At 54.8% G+C, this 19309-nt stretch overlaps 6 protein-coding genes across 6 annotated transcripts; 4 read left to right on the top strand and 2 right to left on the bottom strand.

Annotated features, from left to right (window-relative positions):
- Positions 1–351: 351 nt before the first annotated feature.
- Positions 352–4510, bottom strand: VAC14 (Vac14p; the record flags this gene model as incomplete). The annotated part of the gene is made up of 11 exons (XM_076675777.1): positions 352–1015; positions 1090–1246; positions 1317–1396; positions 1454–1680; positions 1760–2158; positions 2236–2921; positions 2980–3820; positions 3881–3943; positions 4021–4144; positions 4213–4369; positions 4429–4510. The coding sequence occupies 11 exons, from the start codon at positions 4508–4510 to the stop codon at positions 352–354; spliced, it is 3480 nt and encodes a 1159-aa protein (XP_076536916.1).
- A 218-nt stretch (positions 4511–4728) lies between these two features.
- On the top strand, positions 4729–6800 carry JCM15063_005555 (AFG1 family ATPase; the record flags this gene model as incomplete). The annotated part of the gene is made up of 6 exons (XM_076675776.1): positions 4729–5496; positions 5565–5650; positions 5707–5816; positions 5896–6260; positions 6335–6535; positions 6621–6800. 6 exons carry the CDS (start codon positions 4729–4731, stop codon positions 6798–6800), a joined length of 1710 nt encoding a protein of 569 aa, XP_076536915.1.
- A 1009-nt stretch (positions 6801–7809) lies between these two features.
- JCM15063_005554 (uncharacterized protein) lies at positions 7810–9613 on the top strand (the record flags this gene model as incomplete). The annotated part of the gene is made up of 3 exons (XM_076675775.1): positions 7810–7834; positions 7900–8689; positions 8755–9613. 3 exons carry the CDS (start codon positions 7810–7812, stop codon positions 9611–9613), a joined length of 1674 nt encoding a protein of 557 aa, XP_076536914.1.
- Positions 9614–12872: 3259 nt separating this feature from the next.
- JCM15063_005553 (eukaryotic translation initiation factor 3 subunit D) lies at positions 12873–14976 on the top strand (the record flags this gene model as incomplete). The annotated part of the gene is made up of 6 exons (XM_076675774.1): positions 12873–12961; positions 13051–13611; positions 13685–13968; positions 14022–14541; positions 14600–14792; positions 14872–14976. The coding sequence occupies 6 exons, from the start codon at positions 12873–12875 to the stop codon at positions 14974–14976; spliced, it is 1752 nt and encodes a 583-aa protein (XP_076536913.1).
- A 218-nt stretch (positions 14977–15194) lies between these two features.
- Positions 15195–17018, top strand: JCM15063_005552 (uncharacterized protein; the record flags this gene model as incomplete). Its single annotated transcript, XM_076675773.1, has 6 exons — positions 15195–15292; positions 15357–15691; positions 15775–16157; positions 16246–16297; positions 16372–16494; positions 16585–17018. The coding sequence occupies 6 exons, from the start codon at positions 15195–15197 to the stop codon at positions 17016–17018; spliced, it is 1425 nt and encodes a 474-aa protein (XP_076536912.1).
- Positions 17019–17191: 173 nt separating this feature from the next.
- Positions 17192–19290, bottom strand: JCM15063_005551 (uncharacterized protein; the record flags this gene model as incomplete). The annotated part of the gene is made up of 9 exons (XM_076675772.1): positions 17192–17614; positions 17697–17791; positions 17863–17921; positions 17995–18465; positions 18526–18592; positions 18657–18688; positions 18751–18925; positions 18996–19076; positions 19158–19290. 9 exons carry the CDS (start codon positions 19288–19290, stop codon positions 17192–17194), a joined length of 1536 nt encoding a protein of 511 aa, XP_076536911.1.
- Between the last annotated feature and the right edge of the window lie 19 nt (positions 19291–19309).

Raw genomic sequence — 19309 nt, 5'->3', positions numbered from 1 at the left:
CTACCTTTTTATCACGGACGAGCGACGAGCAATACTTGAGTAATCTATCGCCGTGGTCTTCCGAGTGTCACCCAGATCATTTCTGGCCGCATACACAACTATCTCAGCTAAAGACCTGGGGAATCGAGCCGACCGATTCGAAAAACTCGAGTCGAGCGCGGAGGGCGGAGATCTGGATGGATTGCAACACATTTGGTCGGCGGAGGCCGATCAGGTATATAGAATAAACGTCACAAGCCATGCGGGTGTTCTAGGAAGAGGCGAGAGAGAAAACGAGAGAGAGACAGAGTATTCGTGCACACACATACACACACAAATCAAAAACCATTAGGTCGATAGAGGAAGATGGATTCAAGCTTTCGATCCGGTTGGGCCCAGCCTTCGTTTCGCTGCTGCTTGTGCCGTTGGGCTCACCGCTCTTTGGACTGCGACTGGAGTTGCGTTCCCATCTCGAGACACTCCAACACTCGAACCAGATCCAGTTTGAGAAGTGGTAGTAGTCGCACTCGTACCTCCTGCTGCTGCTGAAGGTCTCGCAAAAATCCTCGAACTTGCACCGACCGAAGTGAATCCAGATCCAGCACCGTTCTGGTGTGCGAGGATGCCAGCGAGACTGTTCTCGCTTCGACTCGGTACCGGAGGTTGATTTCCTGCTCCTGAAGGTCCAACAACACCTCGACGTTTGACCGGCATGATTCTCGAAGTGGGTGCTGAACCCGCATACGAACTGGCCGAAGTCAAATGCGGGGGGATACTGTCAAACGAGTCGTTTGGAGTCGCTCCAATCGACATGCTCGAACTCGAACTGTTGATCCCTCCAGGTCCAGGCGGCGCGTTCGGAGAGTTGGACAAGATCGCCGCACGTTTCTTTTGCACGTGTCGAAAGTGTCCGAGTAACTCGTTCCACCGAATGTGGGGACTCTCGGTAGGCGTGTCTCGTCGATTGAGAGGTGTCGCTGTCGAGGGTGAAGTGATGGTAGATCCTCGCGCTCCGGGTCCTGCACCAAACGCAGCTCTGTGAAAAGCCAGCCACTCGAGGGGTATCTCAGCTCGGTGTCGAAAAGACAATAGAAAAGTGAACTGTCGCACCTTGGTACAGTCTGGAGGAATCCGAGCGAGCTGACGGCGCTCAATCGGTTTCGAAGGGTTGCGAATGCGCTCGATTGCGGCAACAGCATGAGCAGACCGTAAAGGGCTTTGAGCAGGTACGGATGTCGCTCTGGCTCGAGCAGTTGAAGACGAAGCGCTAAGAGACAACTCGTATACGTGAGCATGATCTCGAACAAACTGAAACGCCAGAAAGATTGAATACGAACCAGTAAAGACTGGAGATTCGAGCAGCTGGACGAGTTTGTCGATTTGGATCAAGAGGGATACCGTGATCTCAAGTTCAGCACTGAGCCGAGCGTTCAGTATCTGTGCAAAGGGGTGATCGTGTCCAAGGATAACTTACAATATTTGCAAAAGGGCACACGCTTGCTCGTACGCTTGAGCCAGGAGACACAGGGTAAAGGTTGCGACCGCATTGTGGGACCATGACCTGTACAAGACCGAGAAGAGGTTCTGACCATCCTTTGTATCGAGCGTTCGGAGTCGTCTCCGGAAATCGGCGAGCTCCGGAGAGGTGATCATGATGAGGTTCAAGTTTTGCACCATGATCGAAGAGAATTCGAGATCCGACTTTTTGCACAACGGTCCGTGAGCTGAGTCAATTCTTGAAGCAACGAACGCTTTGAACCTCGAGAAAAGCGAAACTCACCTCGTCCTTCTCGAGCAGTTCGGCACAAGTCCGATAGATGCGCTCTGGGTTGAGGTTCGTGCACAGTTGACGAATGATGAAACTGCCTTTGTTCTCGAGTAATTTGCGGTCGGTGCTGAACAGGTCGAGAACCCCCTTCATGAACGAAGGGAAGTAGTCGATCCCCATCTCTTCGAGGACCGAACAAGTACTGATCTGGGCGACGAGTTGGATGTTGTACCGTACGACTTGCTCGGTTGCTTCAGACAAGATCTTGAGCAGGAGGGCGATCGAAATGCCATTGACGGCGGCAGACGCGGTCGTTGCGCTCGAGTGCTGTCTTTGTCTACCTGTAGTCGCTGCCGGATTCGAATCGGGACCTGTTCCTCGGGGTAATCCAGCATCGCTAGGGGATATAATCTACGAGCGGAGGATGAAAGAGTCTCAGTCTTGGCATGAAGGATCAAAGATATCAGAATCTCGACAAGTGGTCTCACTTTTCTCGGCGCTTTCTGATGTAGCATCAAGAGCCATTGCAAGGCAGCGACTTGAGTTTCTTCGTTCTCGCTGACCAGTGCGAACGTGACTTCGTTGACGGTCGCGGCGTACTCGAACTTGACATCAAACTCGTCCAACAAGCTCGATTCGTCTCCCGTAAGTCCTCTGAAAGAATCGTCGACAACCGAATCGGCCCCAGTGTCGAGAGAAGGCGGTTCGTTGAATCGCGCGAGTGAAACTGTCGAGGGTTGTTGAGATATGGGTTGCAGTCCAATCGAAGCATCACTGCCGGGTTTGTTGCGATCGTGTCGAGGGGTGAAACCGGGAGTTGCCGAGGGGAACGGGATCGAGGACGGTGGTGGCGAGGAGGTCAAGTTTCGATCGCGTGGCAGTTGGGCGAGAGTCGGCGAGGTATCTTTGCGCAAATTCGAGTTGGCCGCTAGTGGAGCTTGAGCCTGGGTGGGTTGCGCGGCTGGTTTATGAGGTTCTGGATCTGGCAGTGCGTAGACGATCGAGTAGAACAGATCGTTCGTCGTGCGGGCAATCGCTTGAATCGCGGGTACATGGTGACCCAACCCCTTGAGAATGATGGGAATGATCTTGGGGGCAAAAGGAATTACGGTTCCAGGGACGAACTCGAGAAAAGTGGCGATCCAATGGAGGCAGATGGACTGGATCTCTTCGTCTGCAGGGAAAATCGTCAGGTCGGATCGAGGGTGATCTGGATCATCGTTCGAGCTTACCTGCGCTGTCGAGATGTTCGACGAGGATCGATACGATTGCGGCATAGTCGACATCGACGCCTTCGCCAGGCTGCCACTCGGTTGGATCCTCGTCATCATAGTCGTCATCAGTCTCGTCCGAAACGTCGTCGTCTTGACCTTGCTCGTCGTCGTCGACGATCGCTTGCTCGTCTGCTTCCGGCAAGTTTGATCCGTCTTCTGGCGATTGCTTCTTGTCCCCGTCTCTCGTCGCGTGTCGAACTGTTTTCGCTTCACTTGCCCGGCGGTCGAGTTTCTGTCGTTCCCTACTCTCGTGCATGAGTCGTTTGATCCGTCTTCGTTCCTCCTTGATCCGATCCCACTCGACGCGCCTGCGCCTACGGTCGAGCTCGGCTTCGCGACAGTCGCGAATCTCGCGCAACATGCCTTCCAAGAGTCCTTCGGTCGTGACTCTGACTTCGGCGGTCGGGTCAGACAAGTACCGCATGAGCCCTTCGAGGAACGCGGGGAGGAACGTGACGAGTTGCAAATCGGGGACCGAGTCGAGCAGTTGCAACCACGAGATGATGAACCCGCGGGTGAACGGGTTCAACACGTGAATGCGTTCGGCGACGAGGGGGACCAACCGCGAGAGGGAGAACGCTTTGCGCAGTTTGGCCGGGACTTGCGGATCGAACGGTTTCTCAAACCCGAGTCCAACCCCTTGCTCGAGTTCTTCGGGAGGAACTTGGGCCGAGGGAATCGAGTCGGATGGACCGTACCCTGTAATGTAGGTCGTGGCGTACTCTGCGACGATATCCTTGAGAGTGCGATCAAGGAGCTCGGCTCCGTTCTTGATCGACGCTTCCGTATCGGCCACGAGCTGAGGTTCTCGATCTTTCAGCACGTTCGAAGATTAGCGACATTTTTGATGGTGACTGACCTTGCACATGGCATCGAACACCTCGTTGAAGTAGGGCAAGATTTCGCCTTGAGCAGATTTGGTCTGAAGGCGCAGGGATCGCCGGTTTCAAGTCAGGTTGCGCAATTCAGCAGAGACAGTGGATGGTAGGGTCAACATACGATGTTGTAGATGGATTCGGTCGCAAAGAAGCGGATGTTGGGGTGAGCCTCGTCGAGCGCGGCAAAGACGGGTTTGAGGATCGCTGCGAGGTAAGCTGGGAGGACATCGGGTCCGACCGAGAGCCTGAACGGGCCCTCGCGTGTTAGTAACGACACATTCTGTACAGATGAGTGAGGCAAGACGGTGCACACCCTGCAGTGACCCCTGCGAGTCCAATCATGCCTCCGCTGCGCATGGCCATATTGTTGGGGCCCTCTGCGCTCCTCGGTGCAGCATAGTCCCATAGCTGACTGATGATCTGCTTGATGCGTTTGTCGTCTGGCGGCTTCTCGAGAGCGAGGTCGCGAACTGGGACGAAAGTAGGAGGTTCAGCGACGTGCGACCTCTCGGCGGCGAAGGATGCTCACCTAGAGCTTCCATCTGCAGCGAGGCGACCTTCCTGCGCTCATAGTCGCTGTGGCGGAGGCCCTTGAGCATGGAAGACTCCATCGCGTCGGCTGGCGGTGGGGAAGCCCTTGTCGAATGCGACGCGTTTGGGGTCCACCACGGTCGTCGACTTGCTCTGTGCGACAACGACTGATGCTGGCAAGACGCGCACTCGGCAGTCTAGGACGAGGCGAGAGAGAGCGACAAAGTTGGTAAAATGCACGCGACGGGGTTCGACCGCTCCTTTTCATCGTCTCGCACGTCAAGTTAGGCCCGCTGCGATGATTATCCGGTATACAACTCGACAGCTCTCGGTGCGCACAATCGCAACCACCGCTGCGCCGTTCGCTGGGTCGTTCGCTCCGACTTGCTCCACTCGCTCATCTCGGAACCCGTCCCGACCCGACACTGCCACTCTGGCGCTCACTCCAAGCTCGTACAAGCTTCCACAACCTTTGCGTCGTGCATACGCCACGCATGCGCCCGTCGCCGCGACCGCTCGCTCTCCCGCAGGTCCGACTCGAGCCTACGACGCCCAAGTCGAGTCGGGACTGATCACCAACGACGACCACCAACGCTCGATCGTCGCCCTCTTGCAAACCATGTACAACCAACTCGACGCGTACACCCCTCCACCGATTGGTCCACTCCCCCCTCCCGTCAAACCCTCGGCATGGGATCGACTCATGCGCTCGCGCTGGTTCGCCGACATGGCAGACGAACTGCACCAGGCCAACACGGCCGCAATCCCGTTGCCCCCTCCACCACCGGGACTCCCTCAGGGGTTGTACCTGTTTGGATCTGTCGGATGCGGCAAATCCTTCCTCATGGATCTCTTCTTTGCAAACCTGCCCGACAAGTACCGCATCCCTGGAACCGAACCAGGAGGATTTGGTTCGAGACGCGTTCATTTCCATCAGTTCATGATGGACGTGCACAAGAAAGGTCATCGCATCAAGGTCGAATCGGGCATGGCTCAGGACTGGGTCGTCCTCGTCGCGCGAGAGATTGCCAAGGAGACCAGAGTCCTCTGCTTTGATGAATTCCAGGTGAGACTCTTTTGTGCTATGCAAGAGGGACGTGTTGCGATCTGACTACTCCGAGCTTCGAACCACAGGTGACGGATATTGCCGATGCCATGATCCTGAGAAGATTGATGGAGGCGCTGCACGCTCACGGCGTCGTGTGTGTCATGACGTCCAAGTACGTCCCCGGTTCCCGAGATTCGTGCCAACCAGTGCTGACCCTGTCTCTGGCAGTCGAGCGCCAGACGACCTGTACAAGAATGGAATTCAGCGAGACCAATTCATGCCTTGCATCGACTTGATCAAGTCGAGTTTCGTCGTGCATTGCCTCGATTCCGACATTGGCAAGCTTTTTTTCCTGTGTGCGAAACGCGCTCCATTCGAGCCTCGACATCTGTTTAACTCTCTTCTTTTTTGGTACAGATTACCGCAAACGACCCCGAAAATTGACAAAAGTGTATTTTGACCCACTCAACGAATCGAACCGTACCGAAATGTCGAAACTGTTCCACGCCGCCTGTTCCGCCGAAACTCCTCCCGAAGAGATCGTCTCGTCCCGAGTCCTGTCAGTGTGGGGCAGGTCCCTCCATATCCCACTCTCGACTTCGAAAGTCGCCTTGTTCAAATTTTCCGACCTGTGTGGAGGTCCCCATTCGGCAGCGGATTACCTCGAGATCACGAAAACGTTCAGTACCGTGTTTCTGACCGAAGTGCCTCAACTTGGACTCGAGACGAAAGATCAGGCGAGGAGGTTCATTCTCTTTATCGATGCCGCTTACGAAGCCAGGGTAATTTGCTCTCTCGAAACTGTATTCACGCGCGCAAGGGTTCGGAAGGCTCACTGCTAGTTGTTCTATTCCAGACAAAACTGTTCATCTTGTCAGATCCTCCGATTCAAGCCGTCTTTTCAGACGAAACGGCGGCTGCAGATCCCAACACGACGAGAGAAATCACACCCCACCAACGTGCCATGATGGACGAACTTGGATTGTCGGCTGATGTCGTTGGTGCGAGTTCCATTTTTACGGGAGATGAAGAAGTGTTTGCGTTTGCTCGAGCCCTGGTACGGAAACACCATCTCCCTTTTTTCTCTCCTTTCTTAACGCGGAAAACGATTTCCTGACGTGATTTGGTACTTCGTTCGACAGTCTCGATTGTCCGAAATGTCTTCGTTGCAATGGAACTCGGCACCTCATTCAGCGACGAAAGCAAACGGACTCGATTCCGTCACTCGGACCGAAGAACAAGCGATCAAAGTTCAAGGTCAGGGACAAACAGTGCAGGGAGTGGAAGAAGTGGTAGACAAGGTGAAACAAGTGGCAACGTAGCATGAGATCCAAACGCAACACGGAAGAAATTGTAATTAGACCATCATTCCCCTATCCAGAGTCGACTCGAACTCGTTTCAAGGAATTAAGCCTTCCGAAGAGCGTTGTGAGGTATTGCATTCTGGGATATATTGGATGTTTCAGCCTGAATCTGCAACGGGTCGTTGGTGAAGTGGTTATCATGCGAGCCTTCCAAGCTCGCGGGACGGGTTCGATTCCCGTACGACTCAGCTTCTCTTTTGCTTCTTTTTTGTTTTGTTTTGGCATTTCTCCAATCGTCGCTCCGATATCCTGATACTGCCGACCCCCCCGCTTCATCAGCGACTTGGCGATTCGCCTCTACCAGAAGAATAGGTTTCAACTTTGTATGCTTCTTTGAGTGAGGCGGCGGTACCTGCAAGGCGAAAAAGAGGTCATGATCGTTCTGAGCCGACTGTCGAGCTCGTTTTGACCATGTAGAACTCGGAACAAAGTGTACATAACTTTTCCCACACGAGAGATCGCGCAGGTCCCGAGAAAAAAACCCTTCAAAAAGGCAAAAGAAGAACCTGAGTCGTACGGGAATCGAACCCGTCCCGCGAGCTTGGAAGGCTCGCATGATAACCACTTCACCAACGACCCGATGCAGATACAGCTTAAAATGTAGTATATAAATCACTAGCAGCAATAGAGGCTGTGCACAGCAGATTCTTCATTCTCTGAGCAGTTCTCTGCGGAGCCCTTCGGATTTTGTGGGCTTGTTGGGTTCTCCCAAGAGCGATGCGGTGTCAAAGAACAAGGTGCCGCTTCCGAACAGGAAACCGGATCCGGAATTTATGATGCGCGCCGCGCATGCAATTCCTCGCCGATCTTGACAAGTTCTCTGACCGCTGTCGACATTTCGGCTCGAGTTCATCAGAGCAACAGATTTCAGCTACACGCCAGGGCTCTCATCAGCTGTAACAACTGATTCTTTGCCAAAAGCAATCTACGTTGAATCATCGGAATCGTCATTGAGAACAAAGACCGGATGCCTCGACCTCTACCGTTCGACCGTGAGTCTCGGAAGCCAAAAGAAAGTCATCCTGAATGAGCCTGACGGAACCCTCTCGGAGTGCAGACTATGGTTCCACTACCGATGCAGCATCGACCCATGCTCCGTCCGCATCGTCTTCTCATCTTCCCGCCGCGCCCTCATCAGCAATAGGACAGACAGAGATTGCACCATCTCCGTTCTATGGACTCGAACCTGAAGCAGTCGCCTCGATCCTTATTCGACCAACTGCCTTGATGCCTCTCGCCGATCAAACCCCTGGTCGCGATGGGGACTTTACGGGAACTCTCGACGCACTGTCACGCTGGAACGATATCGTACCTTCATCCTTGAGACGATACAGCGGGTCTTCGATTGATCCGGTGAGACCGACGAGCAGGATTCGAACTCCCTCACCACCCCCACATCCGTTCGATGGCGAACAAGGTTCGACTTCGGCATGGTTGAGATGGCTAGGAGAACGGAGGGCGAGAAGGATCGAGGCGGATGGAGGTGATCCAGTCAGGGCAGCTCAGAGTCCAAACGATCCTTTGAGGCGGTTGAGGCAGTCGGCAGAGAGATTGAGAACGGTTGAATCTCGGATTGGCGGCTCCCGATTGTCGCCCACGTCGTCGGCAGCGACAACGACAAATGTGTCTCATCAATCGGAAGCTGTCGAGGCGTATGAAGAGTCGAGAAGACTGTTGTCCGAGGTCAGAGCGAGGCTGAATGAGACGAGGACGAGAATCGAGGACGTTCGCGTACTGGCAGAAACAGAAGATCCTGAAGACGATGACAGGGAGGTCAACAGCGATCGACGGGAAAGCGTCCGTCTCGCTCGACAGGGATTAAGTCGGACGGTCGCGTTCGCAACCAGGTCAGTGTAACGCGCCCAGCATAACTTTCGAAATCACGCACTAATATGCATACATGTTACTTTAGGCTCGGACAGCTAGCATCGACGTTGACCGATCTATCTGATCGAGCGTCAGCTTTGACCGACTCGGGTACTTCGGCTCGTACCGCCTCGAGCCCTTACCCTCGACCGTCCTCTGCGAGTCCAGTTACACTTCCGATATCTTCGAGCCCGCTCGAATCTAGTGCGAGTGCTCAACAAACCGACAGTATTCGCCACACGGTTCGTCAACTCATAGTCGCCTCCCGTCGCGTCTCGGCTGCGATCGATCGACATCGAGCTCAGCAAGACATGACTCCTGCGACGCCACCGGATTCGTCTGACGATCTGCCTCTCCCGCCCACCGACTTGCCTCTGCGCGTGACGTTCCCTTCTGCGACCCAGACGACTGATCCGGATCAGCCGAGTGTGTTTGCGAACGGCACTTCACCGAATCTCGATGGGTTACTCCTTCCGTCTCGACCCTTCACACATTCACCCCTTGCAATCTCGGCCGATCGTTGGCCGCCCCCTCAAGAACGCGAACCTGGCGAGAATTATCCAGGCGAACGTGCTCAGCTCGTTCGAATCGCGAACCTTCAACGAGACATTGCGAGCCGAGCGGTCGAGTTGCGTGAATTGCGAGCGAGGGGTAGAGAACTTGATCGCGAGGAGCGCGAATCGAGACGATCGAGGTTGAATCAAGATATTCGAGCAGGTTCGACACACCCAGACGCCGAGAAGGAGGATGACGATGATGATCAAACTTGGATCATCAGAGCTCTTGGGAGACAAGTCGAGGTCGAGGGGAGCAGCAGTGGGGACGAGACGGTCATGCAACCGAGACGAAAGACGAAAGAGGAGCGCCAGCGACATTACAAGATGTATTCTTTTTGCGGACGATAGCATCCTGTTTCAGCTGAACTTGACGGAATTACAGTGTTGTTGCGATTCTGTCTGTGGAAACTGCATCCTTTTGAGTATTGTTACTTGCGTAATGACTGTCTTACCAGACTTCGTTTCCCACCGCTACCTGTCGGCTTACACTACGTGGATTTCTGTGGACACAAACGCCCTAATGCGCATACATACCTGCTTCTGCGAAAAAATGAGCGACATGTCTCTAGAGAGGCGTAACATTAGAATTTGGCTAGCTCGTTCGTCAAGTTCCCCAAGATAAGCGCATATTCAATTCCTCTGCTCCGCTCGAGATACCTCCAGCCTCATACTAGCCTCATCAGATATATCGCTTGCTGCCAAGTGATGTCGACATCGATCGAGCTCATCACTTTTGGGACTGTCGAGTCACGGTGCACGGCCCCCTCGTGTTACACCGCGCCGATTCCAGAACCTTCTTAGGGGCTCGCGCCCCTCCCAGAGGGCTCGCACCCATTGTCGTCCGTGTTCCATATTCCATGTTCGTGCCCTTCTTCCACCACGTTCGGCAAAACCCAGGGTGCCGCCCTTTTTTTCCAGCCGCTCGCCATCCTACAGACCTGCTCCAGCGTTTACCTGCTTTCTTCCTTTTCGTTTCACACCCTCTCCCCAGTGGCAGTCCCCATCCTCGCTCGAGTACAGTCAGATGAACAGCCCCCTTCAAGCTCGAAGCTTCCAAGGCTTCTACCGCTGTATCGACGCGGGTAGAAGCTCGTTCGTTCGATACGCGGATCGTGCAGGTAGTTGCGCTCCGCAACAACGCCGCGACCGCCGAGTTGGAGAAACTCGCTGTGACTGCCAATGGCATGACTGCATGGCACATCGCCTGCAGGATTCCAGTCCAAAACCAACATTACCTTTACGGGGCGTTGTTCTGGACCGGCGCAACACCCCCCCAAATCGCCAACTTCCTCGAAATCGTCACGCGCTGCTCCAATCCGTCGCCTATCGTCATCGTGGCGGCTTATTACACGTCGTTTACCAAGGCCAATCGCGCGACCACCGGTTCCGCCAGTTTTGAGCCGCTCTGGAATCGGCGCGGTGTGACACTACTCCTCTGTTCAAGGAAGACGTCCACGGCTTCTCAGCTGTGAAGAGGGAGCGAATTCGGGCGCGACGAAGGTAAGGTGACCGATACTTACAGCGGCTGTCGGGGCCGGAACGGTAGCGGACACGGCTGGTACCGTATACGTCGCCTTCCTCGCCAGCGGCGACGGCGGCGGGAGCGAATCCCGCACTCGACGGGAAGTGGGGGTTGGCTAAGGAGCCTTGGAAAGTGAGCCGGACTAACTCGTCCCACTCGTCCTGCTGTCGTTCAATGCTAGGGGAACCGGTGGTCGCGCGATTGGCCTTGGTAAACGACGTGTAATAAGCCGCCACGATGACGATAGGCGACGGATTGGAGCAGCGCGTGACGATTTCGAGGAAGTTGGCGATTTGGGAGGGTGTTGCGCCGGAGAACAACGCCCCGTAAAGGTAGTGTTGGTTTTGGACTGGAATCCTGCAGGCGATGTGCCATGCAGTCATGCCATTGGCAGTCACAGCGAGTTTCTCCAACTCGGCGGTGACGGCATTGTTGCGAAGTGCGACCACCTGCACGATCCGCGTATCGCACGAACGAGCTTCTACCTACCGCGTCGACGCAGCGGTAGAAGCCTCGGAAGCTTCGAGCTCGAAGGGGGGCTGTCATCTGACGTTACTCGAGCGAGGATGGGGACTGCCACTGGGGAAGGGTGTGGACGAAAAGGAAGAAAGCAGGTAAACGCTGGAGCAGGTCTGGATGGCGAGCGGCTGGAAAAAGAGGGCGGTACCCTGGTTTTTTTGAGGACTCGAAGAACGGGGTGGTGAGCCAAGAGTAGTGAGGGAACAGAGCGTCGGGGAGGGTCCGAGCAGACCCGAAAAAACCGAAAAAGAAAACGAGCCTGCGGTTTCCCAGTCGGTCAGCGCCCCTTATTAGCCCGAGCGCTCTGTTGTGAGGCGGGTGCGGTGAGCTTGGACGGGTACCTGCGGTGAAAGTCGGTGACGAGGTCGGCCGCATTTTCGACATTGAACGTGGTGGAAGGGCACGGATCATGGAACCTTGAACACGGACGACAACGGGTGCGAGCCCTCTGGGAGGGGCGCGAGCCCTAAGAAGGTTCTGGAATCGGCGGTGTGTAACACCTCGGATACTTCTCAACAACTTACGATTCCGCATTTGTAGAACGCTCGTCTCGAGGTTACAGTATAGTGAGTTCGCAAAACTAGGTTGTTCTCACTACTTCTTTGAAACCGTAGCAAACGACCCTTGGGCGCGAAAACGAACCGTTCATGGGTTGGATTGATAACATGCATTACACGGAGGGACAGGACATGATCGCCCAATCAAAGAGGGGATCTTTGTCGTCTTCTTCCTGTAAATACCCGACTCGAACATCCAGTAGACAGTGAGACGAGCGTGGGCGGTAGCAAAAGTAGGATAGGACTATCGTCTGTCGGGACGGTAAGTAAGCGGAGCTCTTTGAGGCAAAGCGCGAGGTAACAAAGGGACGCGGTGGACAGATCATCGGCGTATGCTCCTTGGCATGAGAAGTGCACGAGATGTGCAACTCGAAAGTCTCGCCGAACGACGCCTGGGCGAGGCTGCAGGGGAAGTCGTAGGCCTGTCAAATCTAGCTGCCTGATCTGAGTACAGCAAGACTACGGCATTGGCTGACGGCAAGTATTACCTTGTGGGAGGAAGGTCCACTGCGAGAGTGTCGAGCTCGGAGAACCCACAGGTGAATGCCAAAAGCCTCCTCGCTGCGAGATTGTCGGCGACAGAGCGAGATACGCTTCTCCTGGCCAGGTGAACGTCTCGGATCCATACCTAAGCGCGCTTTCTTTGCCTAGGTAAGGTTGGCAGAGGGAGACGGGGCTCGGGCGTTGGACGGCGTTGCCTCGTACTGCCAGATGGTGTGTCGCTCAAGCATTGCTGTAGCTGTTCTGCAAGTACTACCAGTGTGTATGTGCGATTGTTTGCAACGAAGTGGAGAGAGGCGAAGAGAGAGTCGTTTCCGCGAGCAGGTTCATTTCCTCCACCCAACTCGGTACGTCCCACGCTGTCACTGCCCAGGCAACGGCTGCTCCCACGAGGTGCCGTACAACCCGAACGGATCTTGCCGCCCCGCTCCGCAAGAATCGCTCTCGGCTAACGCGTTTCTTTTCATCTCTTTCTCGATCTCGTTACGTGATCGACAGCACTCGCAGGATGAGCTTGTCGGCACTCATCGGATCCGTCGTAGACAACGAGGCAGGCTTCGGCCCCTCGGCTGACCACCTTCCGGCTCAGTTCAAGGAGTGAGTTGTTCCCTTTCATCAACCACTTTTCCCTCTCGGCTCTCGACACTTGCCAGGCCATTTCTGACGTGTTCGACGGCCGTTGACAGCATTCCTTACGCGCCCTTCTCGAAGAACGACAAGCTCGGCCGGATTGTCGACTGGAACGCCGAGTCGTCGCAACCCGCTGCCGCTGCCGCTTCCCGCCAGACCGGTGGCAAGTACCGCGAGCCCAAGGAGGCGTTCGGTGCCTCGAGCGCCGGTACCTTCGCTTACTACCACGACGAGGACGAGGCGTCCTTCTCGCTCGTGGCTGGTGGTGCCGCGACCAAGAAGGCTGGAGGTGCTTCAGCTGGTGGTCTTCGCGGCCCTCAATCTCGCACTGCCGCCAACGGACGTGGAGGAGGACGAGGTGGAGCCATGGCATCTGGCCGCGGAGGAGCACGCAACGCTGCGCAAGGTGGACGCGACGCGCGTGGCCAGCAGCAGAACAACCGCAACGGAGCTCGCACCCAGGGTGGACGCGGTGGATACCGAGACTGGAACAAGGAACAGCGTACTCGTGACGCGAGTGTCAACATTGGCGCCGACTGGCAGCAACTCGAGGAGATCGAGTTCTCGCGCCTCAGCAAACTCCGTCTCGATGTCGACACTGAAGAGCCCGAGACCCTGTAAGCTCTTCGGACCTCCCCCCGCTTCCTGTCGGCACGTATCTCGAAAGCTGACTTGAACCCTGCTTGACAGTTCCTCGCACGGTTTCCTGTACGAGTACGACCGAGTGTTCGACCGCGTCAACACCAAGAACGAGAAGCCTCTCCAAGTCGTCGACCGACTCCGTTACAACCCTTCGACTTCGGACGACCCTGTCATCCAGGACCTCGCCGCCAAGGACCGCGCGCGCATCTTTGTTACCGACAGCATCATCTCGATGCTCATGGTCGCTGGCCGATCCGTCTACCCGTGGGACATTGTCCTCACGCGCGAGGGCGACAAGCTGTTCATGGACAAGCGGGAAGGTGGACCCCTGGGTAAGTCGCACTGTCTTGGTTGTTACCTTTCCATCTGACTCGATTTTATCCAGACTACCCCTCGGTCAACGAGAACGCTGCCGACCCTCCTCTCGAGAACGAGAAGGACACGCTCAACTCGCCTTCGGCCCTGTCCCTCGAGGCGACCTACATCAACCAAAACTTTGCTTTCCAAGTCGTCCGCGAAGACCCTTCGGCACGCGTCGAGCTCGACCACCCGAACCCTTTCTACTCGCCCGACGAGACCGAGCCGCTCGCGTCGTGCGGATTCCGATACCGCAAATTCGACATCTCGATCACCGAGGACGAGGATGTTGGCATTGTCGTCCGTACCGAGGTTGACGCGTTCGTCAAGGCTGCGTCGGCGCAGGAGCAAGACTCGTACGTCACGATCAAGACGCTGAACGAGTTTGACTCGCGTGCGCAAGGATCGGGAGGTGCGCCCGACTGGAGGACGAAGCTCGACACTCAGCGTGGAGCCGTCGTCGCGACCGAGATGAAGAACAACTCAAGCAAGCTCGCTCGATGGGCTGTTCAGTCCGTTCTCGCCGGTGCTGACCAACTCAAGATTGGGTTCGTTCCTTTCCACGAGATCGACCCGTTTTGTGCTTATGTTTCGTTCCTCCCTCAGATGGGTCTCGCGTGCTACCCCGCGTGACGCTTCCCGACACGTCATCCTCGGCACTCAAACGTCCAAGCCGCGTGACTTTGCTTCTCAAAACAACGTCAACCTCGCGAACGGATGGGGTATCGTCCGAACGATCGCCGACTTGGCCCTCAAGCAACCCGAGGGCAAGTACGTCCTCCTCAAGGACCCCAACAAGGTACGCCTTTCTCGAATCACATGCTCGTTCTCACATGGCGGAACGCTGTTGCTCACCGAATCGTTGTTATGCGAAACAGCCTCTAATCAAGCTCTACCGAGTTCCGTTCGACGCGTTCGAGCCCGAGGAGGACGACCTGCTCGAGGAAGTTCCTTCGGCAGCAGTATCGGACGACGGTATGTAACGGGCTCGCGTGTGTAGAGGGCATGTGTTCGCAGTGTATCATCTCTCGGTTAGAATCTTGTTTTTTCCCTCCAAAATTTGCAAGAGACGAGCATCTCGCATTCGGATCTCAGGGCCTTCGGCCTCGTGCCAGTCGAGATACGAGCTTTACGAGAGTCGAACGCGACATGACGCGCGAGTACATGAGGTGTTGCTTTACTTTGATCGCCCGTCGGCGGCATGAGCGCCTCGCGTCGCACCTATTTGCTTGTGGTGCTCGCGGCCACGACCGTATCGATCCTGCTGTATACTGGCAGTCACTATGAATCGTCATCGACGTGAGGAGTTCCGCCAAGGTTCCGAACAGGTTTCATCTCAGTTGACATTGTCTCCTCGTTACAGCGCTCGAATAGGTTCGCTGTATCACTCGAAAGTCTCGACACCGTACCATCGATACCTCGTACACTCTTCAGAAGCCCAAGCGATCCCGTTGGTCGAAGCAATCGCGGAATTCTCTCTCGTACCTCGCTATCCTCCCGAGGACTACTTCAATGTATCGATCTGCGCCGTACCGACTCACGAGAACAAGTACTTGCCGGAATGGATCACGTGGCATCGGTTGCTTGGTGTTCAGAGGATCTACTTGTTTGACAACAAGCCAACGTTGGAGATGCGTCGGTTGCTGAAACCTTGGCTCGAAGAAGGAAGCGTCGTCCTGTACGAACTCGAGTATGATGGTGAGTTCACAAGAATCGCTTCTGTGCTTGTACGTCACTCCCCGCGCTCTCGAAACTGATTGAATACGCGTTTTTTTCGACAGCCGAAGTCAATATCGGCAGCGTGTATCAAACCCATGTCCTCCATTTGTGCGAGAAACATGTCCTCACCACCTCGTCGTGGGTCAGTCATCACGACGTCGACGAATTCCTCATGGTCGACGCCCCCGGATGGTCCTCCCCCATCCCATCCCGAATCGGTTCCCCTCAAACTCGACCTTCGTCTTCTTTGGTACAACCTCCTTTCGAACACTGGTCGTATCCGCTTCATGCACTGTTTGCTCAACTCGATTCGGCAACTTGTGTCCCCGTGTTGAGGTACCCGTTTCAGAACGTGGGAGTGAGACAACTCGCTCAGGATCAGTTCGTGACGGAAGAATTGACCGTCAGGGATCGGGTCCCTCCAAACTATCACACCTATGGCAAGGTGCGTCACATTTTCCTTTTGGTTTCGGGATCCGCCTCATGAAGCAAAGACCGTCATACTGACGCAAAGCTCTTTCTGTCTTGGAAAGATCTTCTTACATGCCGATCGTAAACCGGGCATCACTGGCTGGTTAGGACCTCGTGAGTGAAGCGTATCATTACCTGATTACCTTGTTTTGGTTCTTTTTCGAATTGAGAATCGTCATGATTTGCAGATTCTTGCAAGCAGCTCCCGACGAATCGGATATTCGACGCGCAAGCAAAGGAACTGCGATACGAACGGGGCAACTATCCTTATCATGGAGAGTCTCTACCCCAAGAGGGACTCTACCTGTATCGTATGTTCATATTCTCCCTGAAACCTTTTCTCGTCGAGACCAGGAGAACTGAACCGGCGTTCTTTTCCTGTTCGAAAATTTTTCGATCAGATTACAGCCAGCGCTCGTTGAACGATTGCTTTGCGAAATACCACGTGTTGGAAACGACTCCAAACGACTGGCGTACGAAAGATGGACTCTCGGGTTGCGCACGCAACTATGTCCCAACGGACGAAGAACTCTCGGATCGAACCAAACTCGTTGGAACCGAGTTTGAACGCGAATTGGGAGAGGTGGGACAAGATTTCGAAGAATCGCTCGCTTCGAGACCCGAGAGTTGGTACGGGTTGTACCAACGCGACACGTCGGCGAGAGACAGTTGGCAAGGGAGAATGACGAGGGCCATCTTGAACGAATGGAGACACCGTGGAGGTCGCGAAGCGGAACGGAGTGGGAAATGGTTTTGGGAGGAAGGGGTTACGGTGGATGTGCTCATGTCGCTACCAGGAATCGTCGAGTTGGATCATGTTGTCAACATTCAGTAATTTGCAACATTAGCTATAGACTATTTTCGCATCATTCTTGCTGTCTCGTTTGACAGAGGACTCTCTTTAGAGCTGCACGAGAAAGTGTTTACAGAGTAGAGTAGTTATGGCAAAAAATCTCTGAGAGAGGCTCTTCCTTCGACCAGCGAAGGATCCGATTCACACTCGGTTTCTCACAGGGAGCAGACGTTAATTTCCCTCGTTTGGTGCTCCTTGCACCATTTTGCGTTCCCTCCATTCTTCTTACGATCCTCCTTCTCTTTCCTCGCCCTCTCTTCCAATTCGTGATAGTTCTTCGCAATGAACCTGCGCAACCCTGGCACGCCTTTTGCCGCTTGAGCTTGTCCCGCAGCGGTTGATTGGCCCGTCGAAAACTGGGCAATGATCTCGGTCGCGGAACGTCCGTCGACGGGTAAGAACGGACGGTTGAGTGGAGACCAGACAAAAGTCGAGGGTGCCGGTTGAGGGTGCGCCGTGATCTCTTGCAGTTCACGCGCGAGCAAGGTACAGTACGAGTCGAGATCGAGATCGTTCGCGTCGTATCCAAATGGTTGTTCGAGCTGAGTACCGAGCTCGAGGAATCCCAGGAAAACCGTCTGTGCGCAGATTCACAGTGTTCGAGTGAATCAGTACTTCGCCACCCGGATCCCGAGGCTCACTATGACTACAGCAACTTACAGCGGAGACAAACTCGGCGACGATCGTCAGGTACTTGAGCGAAGAGTAGACTTGGAAAGGAAGGAGCAGCAAGAAGATGTAGGTGACGGCCCGAACTATCACGAATTGCAAGGCATCAAGTCAGTCGTCGAGCCGATATCTTGAGCGGCAGAATAGGTGGACGCACGGTGGATGTTGTACGCAAAGGGCAAGGGTGTCGTGAGCACGCGTTCCATGGTGGCGAGTCTGTCGTCGAGAGATTCGGATATTAGATCCAAAGACCTTGCGCGTGAGACGCGACGAGATTGACGCTACGTACGCATCTGACAATTGATTGAGAGCGGCAAATGTCGGACCAATCAGCGTTGCTTCGACCGTCTTGCGACGCATGATCTCGGCGACATAGCCCGACAAGAACATCGAGATCTCGAGTGGAATGTTTGTCGTGGCGAAAGGCTTCGAACGAAGAGGTCGGCCCACCAGTTTCCTCCAGGTCGGCAAGAAGATTCGAAACACCGGAGCGTAGTGCAGCAGCCCTTTCCTGGGCGGGTTGTAGGCCGGAGCGAGCCGGACCTTTCTCGTCAACGTCTTTGATTTATCAAAATCGAGCTGCGAGCTGTTCGAGGTCGAGGTCGAAGCTTGCAAGATTCGTTCGGGCGATGCGGACGAGAGTGTCGGAACTTCGTCAATGGGGATTGTGATGGAACCGTCCGGGTTTGGGGAGCGCCACAGCCCATTCAGATCTTCCTTGTCGCCGTTTGGGTTCTCAACCGAAGAGGGGAACGAGTACCTATCGACAGACCATCGAGTTCAGCTTGGATTCGGTGCCGAACAAGCCTGATCAGCTCACTTTGGTAAACAAGCCACAAGATCAAAGAGGTCGTCATAGTAGATGCCGGATTCTCCACGAACGTAATCTGAAGATCATGCAGGAACGGGTGAGCACGAACGAAAAGTTCCCGTTCTGCGGAAGAAACTCACGTTTGACAGCAGCAGCGTAAGCCTCGATCAGGCTAAAATCGAAGTTCAGTGGGTCAGGACATCGCATGAAGACTACGACCGCAGCTTCACTCACCCTATCATTGTGCGTTTCTCGATCAACGCTTTCATGGTCTCAGCTTCGTAAGCCTCTGAATTTGGCTGGATGTCGGCCAACTCGGTCGCGTTGAGGGTCGTCGCAGGGTAGTGAAGCCAGATGAGCATGGCCAAGTTGCGAGATCCGAGGTTGAGACCCGTCCAGGCTTGTCGACCTATGAGGTTCAATCGGGTCCGCTTGAGCCGCGTTTCAGAAGTCCACCCTCTGATGCTACAGGGACATACCCGAATTCCATCTCTCGAGGGCAGATGACGACCTGAGCGAGAGTGCAAACGACAACATGGTCGAAAGGATTCCGAGCATTACTGGATTCGCAGATGCAAAATCAGCTCTTTTTTGTCCCGCTATTCCTGCCAAAGGACAATTTGGGAGCTATTTGTTCTCACTTGTGTTCACCTTCATGCCGTAACCAGTGACTTCGCATCCCGCAACAATTCCGACAGAAACGAATGTGAACCATAGCGTTTGCGGGTAGATCTCAGGCCAGACCGTTTTGCCGATCTTGTGCAACACGCCCATCTCGACTCGTGCAGCTAAA

This window comes from Sporobolomyces koalae, assembly GCF_050403365.1.
Source record: "Sporobolomyces koalae JCM15063 DNA, S_koalae_JCM15063T_v1_ctg2, whole genome shotgun sequence".
NCBI lineage: Eukaryota > Fungi > Basidiomycota > Microbotryomycetes > Sporidiobolales > Sporidiobolaceae > Sporobolomyces > Sporobolomyces koalae.
Note: the sequence above shows the minus strand (reverse complement) of the source record. Positions and strands in the feature narration are given on the sequence as shown.